The 24,595-nt window shown below is 34.8% G+C and overlaps 1 protein-coding gene across 1 annotated transcript; it reads left to right on the forward strand.

The window, feature by feature from the left end:
* Positions 1–41: 41 nt before the first annotated feature.
* On the forward strand, positions 42–23,489 carry LOC117159519 (nuclear receptor subfamily 2 group E member 1). The gene is made up of 9 exons (XM_033339421.2): positions 42–78; positions 3,030–3,110; positions 4,004–4,165; positions 19,774–19,900; positions 20,397–20,601; positions 21,310–21,429; positions 21,708–21,947; positions 22,166–22,247; positions 23,236–23,489. The coding sequence occupies exons 1-9, from the start codon at positions 42–44 to the stop codon at positions 23,487–23,489; spliced, it is 1,308 nt and encodes a 435-aa protein (XP_033195312.1).
* The last annotated feature ends 1,106 nt before the right edge of the window (positions 23,490–24,595 follow it).

The following is a 24,595-nucleotide window of genomic DNA, read 5'->3' on the forward strand; positions in this document are numbered from 1 at the left end:
GTCGTGTCGGAACGGCCACCGGTCCAGTCGTCCGTCTGGGGATGCTCGACTTTGATCAGTCGCGAAGGATGGGCACAGGTCAGTTCGATAAAGCGTGCCTCTCTTGCTTTTCTCGACAGTGATACGTTGGAGTGGTTCGCCAACCCCCGTTCAAGGCACGCGGTACTTAGAAGACAGTGACACACGTGCCGCTTCGTTTCTTTCTTCTTTTTTTAATTATTCTTCGTTTTTATTTATGCGCAACATCGGTAAGATGAGACGTTGGTTCCTGTTTCTTCTATTTTTCTTTTTAAATTGTTCCTTTTCAAATTCGTTTTCCATCGGATGGTTTCGGAGTTTCGATGACCTGGTGACTTGACAGGTTCAGTTTGAACTTTGGCATGTCGACGTTTGATCGTTTTGGGTGCGCGTTAAAATAGCTTGTTTCGTCGATTTCGTTTACTTTAGCTTCGGAGGATCTCTTTTTGTTTTGATTTTTGGTTTTGGACGATCGAAAGAGTCGAAGTTTTCGTTTTAAATGTGTGCGATTATTGGTTGTTCAATTGGTGGCCTTGCGATGGTTTTTGGTCCCGGTGATTGACTTCTGGGACCGATGATTTGGGATTTGTAATTCAATGGAGATTAGAAAGTTTATTCTGGATAGAGGAGCGGTTATCTTCGGTTCGTATTGAATGGAACTATGCTATTTGGTATTTTGAATTGTGCTTTTTGTATAATTATGGTTTAATTGACTTTTTATAGAAGTGAGATAACGAAACAATGGTTTTTGAAAGCAAGATTGGGTCGCTATGTATTTAATAGGAATGATTTCATTTATATTTTATTAAAAATTGTTTCAAATATGTTTCCAAAATTTATTAATTTCAGTTCTCGAGTTATTTATATAAAAAATTAATATTTATAATTCTCCCAAATTATTTGTCTTTCAAATAAAACAAGACACATGAAATCTAGTTTAGATTTTACGTTTTTTTGCAAAGTATAATTTTTTTTAATGAAATACGAAATGAAATAAAGAATGTTGTACTTTGTTATTAAAATGAAGTATCTATTCTCATTATTATTCGTTTCAAAATGGTATTCAATGAAAAGAGTTGGTAACCAAAGAAACATTGCCAAATATTTGTTCCCGATTATTTAATTTTGCTAAATCCGGAACAGATCGCTTTAAAATTCAAGGAATCCTACTTGATACTACTTGATATAAAATAATGATAAAATAAATATTTCTAGGAAGATTTGTTTTTCTCTTTCTTTTTAATCGTTCGATACAAATTTCCCAAAATGTTCCAATTACATAATTAACTTTGTTTAAATTACAACTCGATTTCATAGGAAAAAAGAAAGTCTAAATATTAAATTCTAATGTTCAAATACTTCAACGTTCATCCCTCGATGTCATTTAAAAAGCTGCACATAATTTTAAGTTTTCTTTTTCTTTCGACGTAACGTACATTGCGTTAAATATAAATTTATTATTAATAATTTACTATTTTCACAATGTAACATAGCAACTCCAAGCGTTGAACAGAATTGAATGCATAGCGATCTTTTAAACCCTTCCACACTTTCGAAGAAGATACTTCAAATTCAAATATAATAGGATTGCATAAATTTGTAACTATTACCCTCAGATATACTTAATCCCCCTTGCTATTGAAATCGTTTATAGTTAATCGACGCGTAGGACACATAAGACAACGATGTCTAGATATAAGCGTAAACGTCGAAGGAGGTAATCTGTTGGGGTTGAAGCAGCTCGACTGATCGGGTTAGGTTGGTAGGTATTTGGTGTGAGAAGAAGGTGGTTGGTTCCCCAGGCCAGAAACGGAAGCTTTGGTTGGCTTAGGCATGGCTGTGTTTTTCTTGCCGCGGATCATTAGGACGATTAGGGTTCCTCCAAAAAGGGGGAGAACAGATTAACGCTCCAGCTCTTCTTGCGGTCCGCTTTGCTTTCTTAAACGGAGTCCTCTTTCCGCCAGCTTTTCACTTCGTTTTTAGGTTCTCCGGTTTATGCGAGTGGCTCGGTGGTATCTCTCACGTCGGATTAATCGCATGGTCAATCATTTGTTCGAGAGATAAATTAAGAAATTTTATTTAACGCGTTTGGAAGAGTTTTCCACTTTACTCGAAGATAAGAATGTAATTCTTTTATTTTATCTGCGTTTGTTTAGTTGTTTATAGCGTTCATCGATGGAAGGTATATCTCGGAAATTGGTGGTTCTTAACGAAACTGAAATTGTATAAAACAGTAAAAATATAAATAAATATTCGTATTCTTATCATTACGAAGCTGTTAAGAATGGTATAGTTTGTAAAATATACGTAGTATACATGAAACAAATATTTTAGAGAAATTTGTTCGAATACATGGTGGAATAAGAATTAAGTAGAAATATCTGTATAGAGTCAGACACGTTGGACGCAACTTTCTTTTAGCTACAAACGTAATCAATGAATTTGTTTTATCATTTCAATTTCTCGTATCGTTGAGAGAGATGTCAAGTAATTGAATTATGGAAAATGTAATTTTTTATAGTTTTCGTTGTATAAAATTTGGAAATTACGCTGGTTCATAAATAGAACACAATGCACAAATCTTCAAAAGAAGATATTTTTAATATTTTTAATAATTGTACTTTAATTACAATTATATCTTCATTATCAACTCTTTAATTCCTAAAAACATTATAAACATATATATATTCAATTTACATAATACATATTAATGCATTAAGTATTTTTTGAAAATTTTTTTAAATTATTGTATACTCAATAAATACTAGATATTCGTATTGTACAAAAATCAAATATTCTTAGGAATGAAAAACAATTGAACGTTTAATTGATTAATTACAGTTGATCGTAATTTGAACAAAGTTTAAAAACAAAAAGAATATTAAATAAGGCTTTATTTCTGAAAAACATTTTGCTTTCAAAAACAGACAAACACAAAGCGAAAAGAAACAAAGCTATCATTAACAATTGTTAGATTTTCCGTTTTTCCATTAAGTCAATTTCTGTTGTAGGGGACAGATTACTTGATATACCGTGTCTGGTATGCGGTGACCGTAGCTCTGGAAAACACTACGGCATCTACAGTTGCGACGGTAATTATCAAGCTCTTCTGTACTTAAATTTTTCATTAAAAAAAACACTTCGACAAACGTTCGTTTATCTTTTATAAGAGACAACAGATTCGTTGATTACAATCCGCTTTTATTTAACAATTCATTCTCTTGACAGCTAACCGAAACAACACGTATTCACGATAATTTTCTCACCAGCTTAATGCTTTAGATTAGATTCGCTCAAAATGTTTAGAGAGAGAAGATTGTTTAATTATCAATGAAATAAATCATAAAGGTTAAATCTACGTAATGATCGTAACTTATCCGACGGTATAGGGTGTTCTGTCAACTCTGTTCCAATGAATGTTGTACAGTTGAAAAAAATATATATGTAACTTGGTGATAGCGGTTTCGCAGATGAAGAAGTAGGGGAAATCTGGAGATTAGTTTCGATTTTTAATAAATCTACTTTAATAATCTTACACATCAATCAAAATTGGAATTCAGGGTTCTCTTGCATAATTAAATTAATATTATTAGTTCGATTTTACGAATCACAAATTATAAATCACTAATATCGTTTATAACAAAAACAAGTTTGATAATAAAACAACTGAAATTTTACAAATTAAAGATCATCTAATTTTGTAATCTAAACGTAAAGTTATAAAATTATAAAATATATTCCTATAATCTATAACTTGTAATATATTGTTACCAATATTATTACTCTTTAAATTTTTGTGCAAATGTCTACCATCTCGTTACGTATCTTTTCAAGCCTGCAACTTTCATCTATTATAGATGAAGACAGAATTGATAAGACACCCTGTATAAAATTGATTTTTATTTAGCGTACTTCTCGCTAAATTATTTTAACATACAATCGATCGATTTTTAACAGAACGTTCGAATTTTTCTGTGCTGTCCAGGTTGTTCAGGATTTTTCAAGAGGAGCATTCACAGCAATCGAAGGTACATCTGCAAGGTTCAGGGTGCCATGAAAGGGCGCTGCCCCATCGATAAAACCCACAGGAACCAATGTCGTGCCTGCAGACTCGCCAAGTGTTTCGAAGCTAACATGAACAGAGACGGTAAGTGATGAAACTTTTTTGGAAATGTTTACATAGCATCGTGAGATCAGATACGTCTCCTATAGAAAAAGTATCGTAGGTGTGATTCCGCGCGAGGAAAGAATACCACGATATCATAGGACATCGGGAGCGGTCTAATGGCGTGCTTGCTTGTCAAGAGGAAGGCCTCGAAGAGCTCCCAGCAGAGCAGGCTGTGACTGCCTCTGTTTTCCCCGCGGACTCTACACCGTTGTTAATTATAGTAGAGACGAAAGAAATAGGCTTCAATCTTCTAACTACAAGAGTTGAGCTTTTTATAAGATTGATCGGAAGTTTTAACAACTATTTCTCGATAAATACGATGTTTGATAATACTGATAGTATATATAAGTTCTCGTGTTTTCTGGAGTGAACTGGATATCTACTGAAACGATAGTAGAATTTTAATCAACTTGTTTTCTCTTGGAATCTATCGTTCTTAATTAATTTTAAAGAATTAGATTGCATTAAAATTAAATTAGAAAAACAGACTCGTTAGTAGATAATAATGATTGATTTCTTTTATCGAGTTGATTTGTTTAACAATTTTTTCCTTCCCTAATTATGAAAAATACGGAGAACTGACTATAGTGTAATTCTTGAAACGTTGGACAGTCTTCTCACTAACAAAAGAATATCACTGTACGTTCGTTAATACTTGACTATGGGAACTTATTTATACTCCTAGTAATTGTTTTATTTTTCGAAAAGGAGAATTCTATCTTCCTCTTTGAAGGATTAATATACCTGGGTTGTTAGATAAAAATAAAAATCTAAAGTGATCCGAGCGGTAAAGTAAAATAAAAGATATTCTATTATATTTGACGAGATAGTTTTTTCGAAAGTATTAAAATAATCTTTAATAATATATTTTTTTATATTCTTCTTCTAATGGTAATAGCTCTTGTAACGTGTTTTCACTGTTCATGAAGTTTGTTACGACTTTAATAATGTTGTAAATGTTAATTGAAATGTAAGGAATCTAGTTAACAGAAAGATGTAATATTGAACAATTTTTTAAACCGAAAGTAAAAATAAATAAAAGTTATGTAACAAATAATGTAAAAGATAATGATACCTAAAAAATTAATTGATTTTCAAATAAATGGACTTGAGATATATACATACTCAGTTTATTGGAATTTATTATAATTTAACTAATATTCAATGGGATACAGCGATAGCAAAGAAGTAGCGCTGATCTTGGATAGTCTATTTCTTCTGTCTGTACTATAGTAACAAAAATAGCTTGTTTGCTACATTTTTTTATGTAGTTGCTTTTTTTAAATCTTATATGATAGTTCACGACAAAATGATTGCACGTTTCAAAATTTTTGTAAACAAATTTAATATTAAATAAAATCAATATGAAAAAATGTACATATAAAGAGATATTAATTTAAGTTAATATTTTTGAAAAAAATTTAACTTATTTTTAATATTCAATACAATTATTCATATTACTTCAATAGATAAATCTAATCTTTTAATATTGTTGAGATGTGCTATCATTTTGTGGTGAATTTCAGTAGAAAATGAAGTAGAAGTTGTAACAATTGAATGTCTCTTTGATTTCTTCCAAAGTGTAGTTTTGAGCAAAACAATTATTATTTTGCTAGACTTTCTTGAATCTTTCGTCTGAATTAGCTGGATTTAGATATTAGTAGTCTTGTTGCGATTCTCTTGTGGTTTCACGGGACAAAGATTTTCGAACCGCGAATGCCCCGCAAAGACAGTGACTTCAGTGGCTATTGGTCAGACAAACCCTCCTAAGCAAACGTAGTCGTGGATCTAGTAAAACAGTAATCATGGTTAAATACTCTATTTGTCGTTGGTTTTACATCAAAGGATTTATTTGATCCATGACGTATGTCGTCACATAAACAAGAGATTGAATTTTGTTAAGCAGGTAAACTATAAACTAAATTCTTCAGGTACATTCAAGTTGCTATGAGTATCAATATACTGAATATTCCCAAGAAATAGATCTATAAATAGACCAAAAGAGTATTTTTAAGTTTTACTTAAACATAAAACTAGAAATACATATATATACTATTATATTATTATATTATAGCAAAGATTATGAACTAAATTTCTTAAATGTTCAAGTTGCCGTAAATATTATATTCATTCTACTAAACATTTTCAACTTAAAAACATCCTCAAAAAATGAAAGTGTTTTGCAAAAGAATATCGTAATTCCTCATTCAAGGTTGATTAATTCACGGAAATTCGAAACTTGTTACATCGTTATAATCAATATGTTGGAAACAACTTTTATATGAGGTGAAACGAAACTGCATACGACTTTTTTCCGACAATCTCTGAACGACTGAATTTTTCATCCAACAGTATTAAGTTTCATCGAAATTGCGTTATCACACAGCATACTGCGTGTCTCTATTAATCGACGACACGGGAGACTTCAATAGAACTGGCTCGAATGTGGAGACTCAATAACGATTTTGCACCGTCATACCACGTTTCGCTTTTCCATGATCTCTCACTTGATCGTTACTTCCAGCCCTCGATATTTCGCCGCAAAATTCACGGATACCAGCGTGTATACTTCTCGACGAACGTTGCTGACCATTTCCATTTAATTAATTAATCGATCGAAAACGTGTAATCTTCTTTCAATGTAGCATTACATTATGTCCCCGATGAAAGGTCGGACAGTAATTAACATTCGTTTGCTGTAAATTTTATCACTCTGCTTGTATAACACGCAAACGTTATGTTATTTGCTTCTATCTGTCTGTTTTACAATGTTCCACCGCGGAATAAATTTTTTATCGTAGAAATGGAATTAATAAGAATAGTTTTAACGATGTACAAGGATTCAATATTTCAAATCTCTTTTGTTAGCCTCAAGCATTCGAGCATGTATCGATTTGAAGGTATACATATATTCTACGTGCCAGGGCAAATCGGATTTGATATCGATAAGTACACGACTTTGTGTAATCCTCGTTTGATATTTCAACTGAATACCATGTCATGGTTATATGCGTAATTAATAGGTTCTTGTTAAAACCCGCGATTTACACGGTATATGGAATTTCTGTAAAATATTAATTCCGTGTTATTGTTCCTAAACGAATGCAAAACATTATTCTTAAATTCTAGAACCGTTTAAAATTTAGATTTATTTTTCGCTACTTTCTCTAAAGAGCTATTCTATATTTCACATAAGTTTTTGATAGTTTAAGTTTTGAAATAATTCCGACACTTTAAATCTCAGCAATATGTAGGTCTTTATTTCGAGTTGCAGAATAGCTTCCAAGAAATTTGCTTTTAAATACGACTGAAGTAATACATTTGATATTTTAATAATTTAATTTAAATTCTCATGAACAGCATGCTTCCTCGGAAGAGTGAAAATCTTTTTTTAAACTTTGAAATTAACTTTGAGAAAGTTTAATCAAATGTCAATATGAACAAAAACATGAATACACAAATACGTATATAATAAGCTGACTTTGCTGTATGTATATTTTATTCACTCTCTGTAACCATCTTTGCCGTTTATCATACATCATGTTCATATTAATTGCTCTTCTGCCTTAAAAATATCTGATGACATTGATATCTTGCTTACACTTGAAATGAACTCTATTGAGTTCTGTTAAACACTGTCTGACATCTGCTAATTGTCATCATGTTACAATCGATTCTGGACAAGAAAATATAATACTAGGAAAATACTTTGAAATTAGAAAAAGTTCCTTATATGCTAAATACAACTGTTGAATTAAATACTAAACATGAATTTGTTGCGAGTGTGATAACAGTTAAACGAGACACGGTTAAACGAAGCTTACCTTAATAACGAGCCACAATATCATGATCAAAACTTGAAAAAACATTTCTCTTAATGTAACATTCGTTTAAAGCAGCGATATGACCAGAAATAACATCGCAATGAAATTAAGTATTTGTACTTTAAATTTTTCGTTAAACACCGAAATTTTCGATGAGTTGCGAAAAAATGTTCAATATACATATAGCCGTAAAAGGGAACCGCCGTACCGCGAGAAAATGGCCAAAGAAGAATGTTATAAAATACTCGGGCAACTCACGCGAGCTTGAAACAAAAAAAAGAGGAGAAGACCAAAAACGTTCGAGAAAAGTAGAAAAATCAAAGGAGAACGAGCAAAGGAGGTTTCGAGCGAAGAAGCCCGATCAAGAAGCAGTAACGTGAGAGGAAAACGGCAAAGACAGTACCAGGTAAATATAAGGAGAAACAGAAATACAAAGAAAGACGAACGAAAATAAGAAAAGAAAGACGAAAGGAAGAAGAGCGAGGAAGGCAGAGCATATTCAAAGGAAGGCAAAGAGCGGGAGGAAAAGCGGCAGATGAGAGATAGAGGTACATATCGAAAGAGAAAGGCAGCCAGGGGCGGACCAGACCGCTCGACGGGGATGAGGGTGGCCAGGGTGTCGGGGGGTGTTTAATGCAGGACGGGTGCTCTGGTTCCCAGCGGTTGCGGAGGCTCCAGACGCGAGTAAGAGAGGAGATTCAATTAGTGGCAGAGCTTCCTAACGTTAAGGAGGCTCCACACGAAGTGAGGTGAGCCCCTAGTTCTTGCGTTTCTCTCTTACCCCTTGTTTTTCTCTGTCTCTCATTTACTCTCTCTCTCTCTCTCTTTCTCTCTCTCTCCACGATCATCATGCGCGAAAAACGCACGAGTATGCGCTTGTTACGAGACTCCTTCCTCTGCTTGCTCTCACAATTAGTTTCACGGAAATTAACAGCAATTCATGGAGATTATCAACGTTGAGAAGACTTTTGTGTTCACGAAGGAGACGATGGTTGTTGTGGCAGGTAAAGAGAGTGGTGGTATAGGTAATTTAAAAAATGTCGATTGTTGTCAGATCTGTACATATCTTCAATAGTATATAACTAATTGGCTAGATATTAGTAATTAGATAGTTAAAGATATTGACGAAGACAGTTTTCATTTGAGCGTAGTAGTATATTGAGTTTCACATCTAATGCTATCATAAAGGATAAGAGAAAATTCTTTCTTTGATACGATTAAGATTACCATATAATCAAGCAAATATCACCATACACCGATAATACTACCAATACTAAGAAACGGAACTTTTATCCTCTATCAGAAAAGAAAATGATAACAATTCTACTTTATCCAAGGACATCAAATTCTCAATTCTTCCATAGAAAGATTAAAATGGCGCAAAAATGCACAGAATGCAAAGATATAGGATGTATTCAACACAGTATATACCTTACAATATCTAATTTCTATTTAAGTTGTATTTCTCCAATTATATTCACAAAAATATAAAATTGTACCTTACCTTGCATCCTACATCCGACTATCATCTTTCTTGAATTTTACAAATCTCTATTTAGATTCCATTCCTTTACTTGCATTCACAAATTTACACAGTCTGTGTCTTATTTTTCCTTCATACCAACACCTTACCTTATTGCCATTTTTACCATTCTTTTTATCATTTTGCCACTTTTACCATTCTTTATATCATTTTGCCACTTTTACCATTCTTTTTATCATTTTGCCATTTTTACTCTACATGCTACGTCATCCTTGCGCTATTACCATTTTATTGGCGCGTTTTTACGACGAACCGGTAGATCGCATGACGAAACATTGTGAAACGCCCATAAGACGTAGGTGACCACTCGGTAAGTGGTATATATTATGTATGCGGTGTTCGGCGCTTCGCGAAACGCCGCCGCAGGCATGCAATCATCCGCCGCCTGACAACCCGGAGATCTCTAACCCCTCACACCAGCGTATACCAGCACCCTTCGTTCGTTCCACGGAAATTCATCCCTCTCGGTGTCATTTGCTCTGCCCGTCTACCTTGCCGACGAAATGCCCCGCACAGCGCGGACCCGTATATTTTGCGAAATATGGCGTTAAACGATATCAGAAGATTACCAAGCGGCTTACCGCGTGGGATTTGTAACTTGTAAAGGGAAAGAGAGGATCCGCGGCGACCCATCGAATCTTCCTTCCGCTTCTCGCATCTCGCAAGGGAACCTTCAATTTCTTTTCGCTTTTTTCGCGTATTTGCAACCAGCGGACAAGTTTTCAAGCTCTGCTTGCGAAATTATCGCACGGTATATCGAATCGTTTTATTCCTTTGCGATCGCTTCTTCTCTTGTTTTCGGTACCTTTGTTCGATATTTGTTTAAGTCGAAGGAAGATTTACTTTTCTTTACATCTATATGCTTTGATAGTGGCTCTTATTCTTAAGTGGTATTGTATCTTTATAATCATAGTTCGTGATGGAGATATAAGGAGATAAAATTTTTAGATCAGCAAGTATAAGAAACACTGTTTGTAAAAACGAATATACTGATACTACTGAAGATATATACATATATTATATACTTTGTTGATTGTTTTCATGTCGTAATGTTTTGTTCGAAACTTGTTCCATTGTCCTGATGTTTAGAAAGTTGTTTGCATAAAATTTGCTTTAGTGCCTTGATGTCTAGACTTCACACCCGACATTTCTAATAGAAAAGAAATTATTATGACCGTTTCCATGGGGGGAACATAGCTATAGTTAGAAATTAATTGAAAGAATTCGAGAAATTCGATAAAAGTTATATTACTCTTCATCTTCTTATCTTTCAATCTTCAAATAGTAAAGCCAAGACCTTCATTTTCAAATCTTATCACACATTCCTCGTGGATCCATTTTAGTCCAAACAATGCTACGAAGCTTTCCAATTAACAACAAGGTGTGAAAGGTTAAGTCTTGACTTGTTAGAACGAAATAAATGAACCGGTTAGTCCTCTCTGGCCTTACGGTCAACATCATTTCCAGTGTACACATACAAATCGAGGCTAGGCCGTTGGATTCCGCAAACTTTGCCTCGTTTCATGCCCAATCGATCGCGGCTCGCAACTTCCAAGTTTAAATCTCTTTGTTTCCGTTCATAATTCGAAGCCACCCTTTCTCTGGAGGTAGCAAGCACTCTGAACCGGAATTAAACTGGCGCGCCCCGTGTTTGCTCCTTTCGTCGGTGGAAAATCGGGATTATTTCCGATACTTCGTTTCCAGGATAACTTTCCAACGTTCACGGTTTCCGCGTCTACGAAGAAGGAAATAATTAGAATGACTTTAATCTCCGTGATGTTACGATTTGATTTCACTACGCTTTTAATACAGGATGCTACATACACACGGAATGCATATAACGTGCAAAAGCGTGCAAAGTATTCAAAGTATTTATCGCATTACTTAGTAGATAAAACAAATTTTTATTTAGATTCTATTTCTTTAGTTATTGTCCACAAAAATATAAAATCGCATAAAACATCCGCAGTCTATCTGTTACGTTCCTTTGTGTACATTCAATTAAATTAAATTCTTTTAAATTAAATCCGTCCATATATAAATATGTCATTGCATTATTTTGCTGCTAAAATATTGAAATAGGGGAAAATTACACGATACCGACTTGGCGACAGTAACTGACTAAATCAACGCGAACTTATTGGAACGAAACGCAAGGGTTCAGAAATACCGGGGATCGCATGGTGTTTATGATTGAACGATCGTAAAACCATCGACGGACCTTCGTTCGAAAGAAAACCAAAGCATCTTTCGAAGAGCCAGAGAAACAGAAAAGGCAACTGGAGCCAAAGGAGCGAGCCTACGGCGTTACTAGGGTTTTGCTGGCCGATCGGTCGACCGCGTGTTGGCGTCGACCACGGTCGGCGACGAAGAAAGGCGGACGCGGGGGTGAAAACCATAGAGCAGGGGTGAGAACGATGGATGGGGGTTGCGTGGGAGTGGACGGCTGGTAACGCAACGAAGCGAGGCGTGCCGTACACGCGGCCGGCAGCATCAATCCATCCACATAAACGGTAAACTGTAAAGCGGGTCTCTCTGAAGAGAGAGATGCGAGATCAGGGTGAGCCGCGAGGGGCTGAGCGTGCGAAGCGGGCTGACAAGGTTGAAAAGAGGAAGACAGGAAGCGGACGCTCTCCCTCTTGCGGTAGGACGCGCGATGTGTGTGGACGGAACGGGTCGTTGCGTTAAGCCGGGCTTTGATCGTCACCTGTCATAGTAACGCTCAGAGGGACCCCGCAACGGATACGGTTCACGTAACTGCGAGAATTACGTCCGCGAGCTTATGCATCTCGCGAACGAGGAAACGCGCCGTTCCCGTCCCGCGAATGGATCATGTTCGTTTCCCGGCCGCTTTGGTGGCACGTTCGGCACGTTTTCACGGATGCATAATTTTGTAGGATTCTTGCGAGAAAAAAGGTTCATTTTGAAGATTATGGCTCTTGATTGTGCTTAATTGCCGAGGCTTGAATTTTATTTGTAGCTTTAAAGCGTTTATCGTTAAAATGGAATGTTAAAGGTACAGTGAATGTACAGTGAATGCACGTACAATATCGGATGTACAATTAGGGATATTTTAATATGTTGAAGAATTGATATTTGCATATGTACACGCTATTATAAATGTACGATTTTATAAGATCCTTGTGACAAGAGAACTTTATTATAAAAGCTATCGCTTGTACCTTTTTTATAAAGCGTTTGAAAAATGAAATGATCTTTTTCAATATATTTTTCACGTAATTGATTCGGTTTATGTGTAAATGGAGTACGGTGTAAGAGGCATTCATGAATTTTAATTTATATTCCTCGTAAGTAAGCAAAATTCTGGCTATGGATGGTGTAATTATCAACGGACACATACCTTCTGTCTGAATTTATACGACAAGGAATCTTCGTGTACAAGGTCCCTTACACAGGTTCCTATTGGACGCATAATCCTGTTGGACACTCCATTAATCGTTGGTCATCTCATTTACACATATGTGAAATGTCATGCGCTAACCCTCCTCTGTTAATCTGCATAACATACATACATACGTATTCGCCTCGTGGATCGGGCAACAATTTCCCGAAGAGACAACAGATCATACCCTGTTAATAGCATACATACATCAAAGAATATAGACAATTTTTAGTTAATTTTCGTGTTAAAATTTATGATTCAGATAATCATACACTGAACAGTTTATAATTCCATCCGATAATTCGATTTCAAAATCTGGTGTTGAATAATCGACTCGAAGGATTATAATAGCGATTTATGTGATTATAAACGTTTGTAACCTTACAATTTGAATAGGCTATATTATGTTTCAATAAAGACGGTAGTACAAGTCAATAATACAGACGATGGTAGAATCATTGACCATAGCTACTTAGGTATACTACTGTATATTTTTACAGAAACAATTGTAATGACCTATTCACATTCTATAATATGTGTAAAACAATTTATCATAACTATCGAGATAACTTATATTTATACTTTAATTAATTCAATAATCAGGGAACGCTACCAACAATAATGTAACTGTTGCACATAGACTCCACAAATTTTCCTTGGACGTTTTCGACTTTGATCTTGCATAAACACAAAATTCTGATCAATTAATCATTTCGTTGATAATCTAAATTAATTGCCGTGTTTTATACGAGACTAGCAAGTGTCCTAATACATATAAACACTAATATACGTACATTTGAAGTCTAAATTTAAAGTCTACCAGAAATATTTCATGTACACAAACGTTATCTATACTATACTATTTCAATACATCCCTACATCCTCTAAATACACACAAACCTTTCGATCTTCTATAAACATACCCTCGTGTTAGAACATTCATAGCATTTTCCAGAAGACAGAAAACAAGTTCATAGAGGGTCGGCTCCCTTTCCGGGCATCCGTTTGACACAACACGCCTATACGTGTTCGTGCACTCCATGCATGTACACTGGGAGCGTCCATATGAATCTCTCTGGAGTGATAACACGTGTACGGGCGCGTCGTACACGCGAGTCCGACACACGAATCGTGAATTCGGCCCCTCCAATCGGCTGAACTCGACGGCACGGAAACGTTGATGGCGATGCTGATGGTGGTGAAGGCGAAGCCTGGTGGTGGTAGTCGATGTATCAACCCCACTCACTCGAGGATTAGCCTTCGAGATCGCTGACTGCTGAAATGTTCACAGATCGGTTTACCGTTTAGCAGGATAGAGAGTGTGAGCCCTCGTGATCCATGGCCCGTGTGAGCACCAAACCCACGCACACACACATACACACACACGTACATATACACCATATAGAGAAACATATACAGCTCGTAACGTTCGAATTTCGTTCTGTCGCATACGTGGATCACGCGCGCTCCTTCTCCGATCGTTTCTATCACTTGTACACTTGTGCTCCTTTATCCGCTTGCTTTTTTCACCGTTCGCTCTTCCGTTTCTCTACTTTATCTTCTTTTCCTTGCTTTCGTTTTTCCTTCCTTGTTATTCTAGTTTCGTTAGTTAACTCGTTAAGTACTCTTTTAGATTCTTCCTTGCCGAAGGACAGGGGAGCTTAAGTTGATTGATTTCTTTAGGACTTCTTTTATGTCGAAGTTTTATTCCATTTTGTTTGATTCTGGGATAGTTGATTTAGTTGGTTTTATTGAATTTCTATGCTAGTATACCGTATTTGTGATAGTTAGCTCGTTTCTGGTACAGACAGATATCTATTGTTCGTTCTTCGATTTTGATTTAGTTTGAAAAAAGTAAGGCAATAATACGTAACGTTTATATTTTTCGTACATACAACAAACGCTAAAATACGTTATTGTCATGTTAATTAACAAGTAATTTAGATTCAGTCTGATGATTCTGTAAAAAAGTAATAAATGTTGCTTCTAACTACTAATTAATCATTCGTACACTTTGGTAAAATTTTTATACTGTTACTACAAATTGACCAAAGTGTTCGAGCACTTACGAACCACACCATACGTGGACATCGTTCTCTATTTTACTTCTAACGATGAATGACAAAACGCAAAGGCTTGGAGGTCTAACTTGGCCACGTCGTGCGTACATAGGCCGAACGCCACTCAACTGTGGGAACTCGCATTGTGGACCGCACGTGGTATGCGAGTATTACGCTGGCTCGTGGCTTCTGTGTGCACTGGATGTAGCATCGCGGGCGTGCAATAGAGACAGAAACAGAAAGGAAGAGAAAGGAAAGAGAGAGAATGGGTGGATGAAAAGGGAGCAGGGCGCGGTCCATTCCAGCGCATGCGATCCTAATCCCCGCGTCCATTCGACGTCCGGATCGCGAGCACGCACGTACTCGAAAATCGTCCCCTTAAGCCCTCTAGGCCGGACGAAAAATTGTCCCGACGAATTAAGAGGAACGTGCGCTCGTCCGCTCGTCGGATCTGTCGAGACACGGCCATCGGGGGTGAAATTGGGGGTCTGTTCTTCAACGACGATCAACGATGTTTATCCACACACGGATTTTCTCGCCTGATACCACTACTCGTGGATTTTTAACCTGTTATCTGGCACATTTTTCGAGCGAGGAATATTTTTGAATGGGTGTGTAAATTAATTCAGAAGCTTTGTTAAAAGAATTGAAATGTTATTTGCGGATTATATAATGTACTTTTAATCATGAAAATAGACTTCATTATTTAAGTAATTACTAGTGTGACATTTACATTTTTGAAATTTTCTATTTGATAACTGAAAGGTATTGATTTACATACTTCGTATTATTATATTTTACATTAAAGATCGGATTCATGCAACTTGTTTATGGTAAAATAATGTGTTACTATATCCAAACATATAGCCCCTTACATTTTGAAGAAAATTTAAACTCATGTCGATCTACATTTCAAATTGATATATTTATTTTAAAAATTTATTTTGTTTGTAAGAATTCTCCAATAAATAGATTAATATACCAAGAACAAATAAAAATGTGGCCTCTATCATAGAACGAAAAAAATATCCGCTCTATAATTTTGCGCATGCGAAGTAAAGTCGTCAACGCTAAGAAAAATGATGTAGGGTCGTTATTTGTTAATTTATTAATTTATACATGATTACTGATGATATATGACACATGGTAATATTTTAATATTTCTAAAAATATTTGTAAAATCTCTATATGTATTTATATTAGATGCTACGATATTTTACTTTTACGATTCATAATTTTAATAACTCGATTGAAATTCGTTAATAAATAAAGTAAGATTAAAATTCGTCAAAATATACATATGAAGTACATTTATATAGTTCATATGTTTATAATTTCAATCGCATTGAAACTTTTTGTATTATATGTTGTTGAATATTCTTACATCCTGCATAGTAGAAGAAATTAACTAACTTAGGTTTTCTAATAGTAAGTAATATTGAAAGATTTCTTTAAGATACACCCAATTGATTCGCAAGTTATTGACCCCGAGGATTCTATATATATATGTGCGTATTTCATCGAATGTTACTGAGAAATAATCAGAAATGTATTAAAAAATAATAATCTACGTACTTCTAATATTCAATTCTAGATTACAAAACAAAATATCGCAACTCATCACGTAATATTGGTAAAGTTTAAAGACTTTGTACTGTTATCGATCATTTAAAACCCAACACGATATATTGAAACGGAGAATGACTAAAAAAAGAAGGAAGAATGCTTTTAAAAATGAATTTTATATTCTAATATCTCAACTGCGTGTGGCATACGAAGAACTTTGCTTACAAAGCAAACAAGCTCGCGGCTCTCGCTGGTTTTTTCGCCCGACTGAAAATTCTCCGGTGAAAAAACAATTATTACTCTCGGAAAATAATAATATTTGTACCTGTTCCGATGCACGGCCAATTTAGTTGATAAAGCAAATAGACCCGAAGCGGATTTCACCTCGCCTTACTTTCTAACTGATTGCATGCACCCCGTATTTGTGCTTACAATGCTTACAAAGCATTCCGCTTCTAATGAACGTTCTGTGATTCTTAGTTATCTACAAATTAAGCAAGCCATGGACTACATAGAGAAAACAACTACATATTATTATAAACCAAATAAAATCAAATTGCCCATATTTTCATAAATAAAACTAAAAAGATCGAACCTAAGTAAGAATTTGTTTCATCGCCTAAATAGTATAACAGTACGTAAGTACTTTGGCTATTTTATATATTTTTGCATATTTTTACAATGTCTTGGATATTTTAGATTTCTCATAGACATATTAACATCCGCAATCTCTTAATTAGGTATGTTGACATTGTGTGAACTACGTCCTTGAACGTATACATAATTATACATATTTTCAATTTCGCGATACATTGCAAACGTTCCTTAAAAATCCGAAAGTATCTTAATAATCCTCAAAATAATTCTCAAGAGCGATAGTTTCATTAACGTTATAAATAGTTCTTTCATAAGAAACCACATAAGACCAAATTTCCCAATACGTACTTAAAATATTCACAGTAAGAAACCGAGCTTGGGAAGCGTTAATTGCTCCGAAAACAAAAAGAACGAACTTTGACCTCCTTCTGTGCTCGTTCCTTCCAGGATGTATGCACGCGATCCCATCATCAGGCGGATCAGAGAAAGAGATATGTACTTACGCCGCCAATGGTACAAAGAGAGGCCGGATAAAGCGCGGATATTGCGACGCCAGTGCGAACGTGGGAATCCACGGCTGCGATCCGCTCAGCCTCATTAATGATGATGTGCTTGCCACCCAGTTGCAGTTCCATTCTCTCTCTCTCTCTCTCTCTCTCTCTCTCTATCTCTCTCTCTCCCTCTCTCTTGCTGTACGCATACATCCACACGTTCTACATATTTCAACGTGTGTAACGGCTATGTCTACCAGAGTCTATCCAGTCTTGCACCTGTCTCTTTCTCTATCCTTTCTCGCGATGCCTTGACAAGGAGACCCCGTGGAAGCTGACGCCCCGGCCAGCCATCGCATTCACCCTCCCATTTCTATCTTCTTCTCCCTCACACTTGGTAGATTCAACCCTCCTACAGGCTGCTCGACCTACCTACCCACCATCGTTGCTCCCCAACCAGCCAAGCCACGGAAATACAGCTCGTACATCTCGAACAGTACCACTCCCCCTGAACTCAATTCCGCGCAACCTGCGCGGACTTTTTCGCTCCCACCGTTAAGTTCTTAGGCGATATTAATAGGAAACCGCCCGGAGATCGAGCGAGGGGCCATCCTATCGCGAGATGATTTGTGATTCTCTCTATCGTAGTTGAAGGTATGTTTGGTTTCTTTTTCATCTTTGGTTGTCTGAAGCTGATGATATTCCTACTCACCTTCTTCCTTATTGGCTTGTAAATGAAGTGAAGCATTGTAACAGGATTCGTTAGTATTGCGTAATGTTATTGTAATATTCGCATAATTCCTGCGAAAGGCATTAACGAGAATCATTGATATTAATTCCGGTTTAAATCGACATTAATTGGCAATAGAGAAATCTGTGTTGATTGTGTATCAACACAATCAGATAATATTTAAGATAATATTTAATATGAAAGTTTTAATATTCTCCCTGATCTGGATTTCAAGCAACCTGCGCGGACTTTTTCTATTTGAAGTTTCGTTTGGTTTCTTTTTCGTCTTTCGTTGTTGAGGAGGGATAAGGGAATGGTTTGATCACAAGTAAGACGCGACTTTTATCGGTACGTAAATGAGGTGAAAAATCGTGACAAGATTGTGTACACAGGAGTTTCATTCGAACGGTCTTTTAAAGACGGATGGATGTGGAAGTTGGTTTTGTAGGTGCTCAGAGTTTGTTAGGGGTGCTATTAGTCTTTTCTGGGTAAAAGATTTGGGGAGAATTCCTTTTTAGGTCGTGTTCTTTTTGTTAATGTATTTATTCAACGTTATTAAGAAACTCAAAACATGAAATTATTTATGTAATAATATTACTATTATGCCATTATATCTGAAAACATCTTTTTTAATACATTATGTGATGACCACAAATAATTTATCATCAGTTCTCCATCATTCCCTTATCAACATCCTTTTACTAAATTGTTTAAGAAGTAATTTTATTCAAAATTTCTTCGGACTTTCATGAAATATTTAAAAATACTGTAAATAAAGTAGTTCATCTTATTTGATGATAATATTTCAAACGATATGAATAATTCTATAAGGCGTATTAAAGATTGACCCTTTTAAAGTGTAATTTATCGTATTTAAAGAAATTTAGAATCCCGTATTCAATCCTTCGCGAGCCTTTTTGCTCCCCCTATTAAGCACTTGAGTGGCATCAATAGAGCCATTCAAGATGATGCTCCGGCATTAAGAGATCACTCATGGTTATATCGAGAATGTATTTCGTAAATCAATCATATCGACGTGCTTCAGAGAAACTGGAAAGAACATATTTGAAAATCAATTAACATATACGACTAATAAACAAAATTATGAATGTTATGAAAAAGAAAAAGGAATAAATTTTTATGTATTTAAATAAATCTACCTTTATGTCAATTTAACTTCTTTCTTTTGGATTTTGCTATTGATTAAATATCTTAGAAATTTTCATTATTATTAAAAATACTTAAATTTAGGAAATGCATTAGGAAAGTTTTTTAGTAATGAAAACTACATATTATACAAAATTCATAGATAATCGTTCGACAATGAGAATCCAACATGAAAATAACACATATTCTTTATAATTGATGTTTAGCTGTACAACACGAACGAGGTCCGAGGAAGCCAAAACAACCTCAACAACAATCACCGATCGCACCTCCTTTACACAATGATCGATTAAGGACTGGTCTTGGTTCCCCTTATGTTCTTTTACACCAAAGGTGTGTATGAAGTTCTTATTAAAATCTGTACTTATATTCGTATTCGTATTCGTATTAGGTAGTAAATATTGTATCTTAATACGCTACGTTATTGTTCGGTTTAAACACAATGTCTGACTCATCAATGGCTCATACTACTTAAATTGACGAGGCTTATGAAGGAATAATTCAATTTCTCCTTTCGATGTTGAAGGACTATGAACAACCCAGAGTTATAAAAGATATACCATATCATCTTCTACACATTCTTAAGCCGATTTTAAAATCGTGCCAAAAATATCATACAGGCTATCAAAGATGTGTTATTATTCATCCTATACTTTATACATATCATTAATTATTCTATACTTCATTGCTAAAAGTATTTTCATCGTTTAAAATATAATTGAGAAAAATATCATCTATGATTTTAATCTAAATATTACTGCAAAACCTTACTCTTAGCAATTAGAGCTTGATAACTCCAATAAAAGGACGCTAAGGATAATGTGTGCAGAAAGTTCAGGTGCGACCAGAGGTTCTCGCCTTATCCACGGCCAGTGGCACTGGTGCAGAAACCACCGGAGGACTCTTCGTCCCCGGCACCATTGGCTCTACCGCATTCTCCTTCGACCACGACCCTCTACTCAGCACCCCCGAGCGTCGCTCTGACACCGCAGCCACCCCTTCTTCAGATACTAATGTCCGCGGAACAGTGTCAGGTAAGTAATTCAGCTCAATTTGCTCGAGTCTGGTGTTTCCCCTTTGCAAACTTTATAACCGTCAATCCGACAAATCCTGCCGGTTTCACAGTCTGGACTGAAACTGAGCGATCGTGGACCCTGTGTTGACGAGATCCTCGTTCCTTGTTTTGGATTTAGTTTCGTAAAATTAACTTTCCGGTAACAGACAGGGAGAAGTTTAGAAAAATGTTTTAAATGACTATATGATAATTTTGTAGAATACGAATGTAGTGTAGATTCATGCTATACAAATACGACTGAAAAACTAAACTAAATAGAGATTTTACCTTTCGTGATATTACAATGAGTTACTGAGGATATCTTTTTTATTTTCGCATACTATATGCATTCTCTACATTTTTAAATTCTATTACAGGGTTTTTGTTTAGAGCTATGGCTCAATGTTGTTGCAATATTGATACAATTTTTGGGAATTAAAGTATTAATAGAAGGAATTGATAATTTTTTTGAAAGGATAGAGAAATTTGTGTTGATTTTTAATAATATAATATTAAATATGTGAAATATCTAGATTATTAAAGAGCTTAAAAATAGCTTGCAAATTCTTAATAATAATTTATAACATCATAAAGTTATGTTATTCTTTAGACAAAGTATTTTAGTTTTAAAATATTATTTTTAGATGCGTATTATTTGTTTAAATATATTTTCATTTTTATTTATAAGGAACTCGTATGGAATGCACCATTGCAATCGGAAACAGAATATTCTTTGGAACAAACAGAAGCTAGTCATAATTCCACTGGGACATTAATAAATCCCAATCCTACGCGAGAACTATTACAGGTAACTATACCAAAAATTTTACGATAATTATTCTTATAAAATATAAAATTTTCAAAATAAAATTAATGACAAATTGATTTGTATATATATGAAACGGTTCTTTTCTAGTTTTATATAATTTTATTAAAGACTTTGAAATTGAAAATATATACCTAATATTAGAAAGCAATTTAATATATTTTATTATTTTACATTTCTAAATATTAAAAATATGTGATTAATAAAACAGATGAAACAAAAATTTCACTCGGAGAACGAAGCTTATTAATATGTTTCAGGAAACAACTGCACGTTTACTATTTATGGCAGTAAGATGGGTTTGTTGCTTACCACTATTCCAATCCCTTTCGAAGAACGATCAATTATTGTTACTCGAAGGCTCGTGGACACAACTTTTTCTCCTTCATCTAGCACAGTGGTCAATATCGTGGAATATTACTGGCTTACTAGAGGATGAACAAGTACGAGCAAGATTGCCAGACGAAGCTACAACGAATCAACAATTAATTACTATTCAGGTAATAATTTAACTTATATAAAATTGTATTAATTATTGCATAGAATATGAAATATTTGATAATTTCATCACAAGAAAATGAATAAATAATTAACATTTTCTTTCATATTTTGGACAAATATGAACGAGAATATTTTTATAATTTTAAGTAATAAAGAATAATAGTGAAAATTAAAGAAAAAGAAATTATTTACGATTTTATATATGCCTGTATTTCAGGACACGATATGCCGTTTTAGACAACTCTCACCAGATATGAGCGAATGGGGATGTATGAAAGCGGTAGCACTGTTTACTCCAGGTAATAAGAAATTTTGGCTTTTAATTTCGAAGAAGTTGATAAATATATGTCGGAGTCAGGTTGTCATTTTGGGGCGTTCGATGAACCTTTACTTACTTTACCGTCGCGAATGTAGCCAATCTTTATCAGTACGAATGTGGACACTACCAGAAGCTACGAGTAATGGTAATAGGATGGTCGAGATGGTGGTAACAACGAATTCAGGTTCGATGACGAATCCACGGTCCACGGGAGGACTAGTATCAACATGCTACTCGATTCGGGTAACTTCCCGATAACTCAATCGGCAATTCGTCCAACGACTCACTAACCAACTAACTAGCTCTAACTCTAACTCTAACTCTAACTCTAACTCTAACTCTAACTCTAACTCTAACTCTAACTCTAACTCTAACTCTAACTCTAACTCTAACTCTAACTCTAACTCTAACTCTAACTCTAACTCTAACTCTCTTAATCCAAAAGAGGCTGCCCTTATATACTCCTGTCCCCGCTTCTCGGGTTAATCTTTGTTTTAAGGAGAGCCATATAATCATTTCATACCTCTGTCAGGTGCATGTCCCTCCCGTGACCGTGGCTAAGTCCGGTGACCTGCCATGTCACTTCGAGCCCAAACCCATCGTTATAAAGTCAGATTGGAACATTAAGACTATTTCTTATTTTTATTACTTAAGGGCGGCTATAGTAAAAATCTGGATTAGTGTATTGGGGTTTTTGCCAACATTCCGGACGAGAAATCCCGCTGTCTTTCCCTCTCCGACATATATTTCAAACAAATTTCGTAATTTGAATTTATGAAAATATTTTTACTTAAATAATTGAAATCAAGGAAATACTTAAAACTTCAATCTTTCTCTTCTCTTTCCTTTAAGCGATATAAAGTAACGAAATATTTTACATTTCGATCTCGATTGCCGTGTGTTCCTAAACTGCAGATTAAACAGATATTTAAAATCTTGTTTCGATATCGATATGTTCTCCTTCGCAGAAACGGAGGGTCTCCATGCCAGCGAGTCGATCAAAATGTTACAAGATCAGGCTCAATGCATTCTAGGGGATTACACGAAATCTCGTTATCAACGACAACCAGGTAGAAGCGGGACATTAATGCACGTTGTCGGACGTTTGACGTCCATCTTCCCAAAATTGGTCGAACGTTTGTTTTTTCACGAAACCATAGGCGAAATTCCGATTTCCCGTTTGTTGGTTGATATGTATCAAATGAAAGGACACACAAACTGAGATTTCCCGATAAATGATGATATAATCGTGTGAAAAATCCCTGTGGCTTTCCAAAACTCTGTCGATTCTTTAAGCCAGATACCGTAGAGATCGGGACAAGTTTTTGAAACCTGTAGCTAAAGACTGCAAAATTATACGAAAGATCACTGGTTTTGATGAAATGGTTATGATCTATGAACATATTTGATTAAATAATACCAAGGAACTATTCAGTTAGCTTTACGTATTACGATTTTATATAATTTTGCGTTACAGTGCAATACATTGAATATATTACTTATAATATATTGAGTATATTAAATTTTGTTCGATAATGAATTTCGTTTTTATGATCAATAGGATTTGTTGCTTCTAGATAAAAAGACACGAGAGTCATAAACTGTAAAAATCATTTGATGAAGTAGAATTTTGTGTAAGTACTACTTGTAAAACATTTGTAAAGAACGATTTCATTGTGTTTTATGTTCTTATAATATCTTTGCGATAATACTACCGGGTACTACAAAGACACATTCCTCGTAATGCTATACTTCGTTCAATTTAATATATGCACGGCGAAAAAAATGTATATTTATTTTAAATGTTATCTTTCTTTTCAGTTTCTATTAATTTGACAAAACATTTCATATTTCTAATTACAATCGCTTGATTCAGTCAGAAGAAAATTTAATCAAATACATAAAAAATTGTTTAACATCAAAATAAATTTAATAATGTTTGCAGGTAGTATAGAACAAGAACTAAAAATACGTAATTATGGGAACATGAAACACTTTCATATGAAATAAACCATATTAAATTTAATGTTACACCAACAATTTCGTAATTCGTTATAAAAAAAATACGCTAAGAAAAATCTTATTCGTGGATGTAAAAATTATATAAGAATGATAAGCTTCCATAAGATATAGATATCCTATTCATTTGTAAATAATTGAATAACCGAGAGTTAACAATGTAACATTAATTATTTACTATTTACCTATAGTCAATTATACATACATATATTTTGCTTTCAATTTTTGTAATATATATTTATATTATTTATATGATATATTTTTTAAACATACATATATATGTCGGAGTCAGGTTGTCATTTTGGGGCG

This window comes from Bombus vancouverensis, chromosome 8, assembly GCF_051014615.1.
Source record: "Bombus vancouverensis nearcticus chromosome 8, iyBomVanc1_principal, whole genome shotgun sequence".
Lineage (NCBI taxonomy): Eukaryota > Metazoa > Arthropoda > Insecta > Hymenoptera > Apidae > Bombus > Bombus vancouverensis.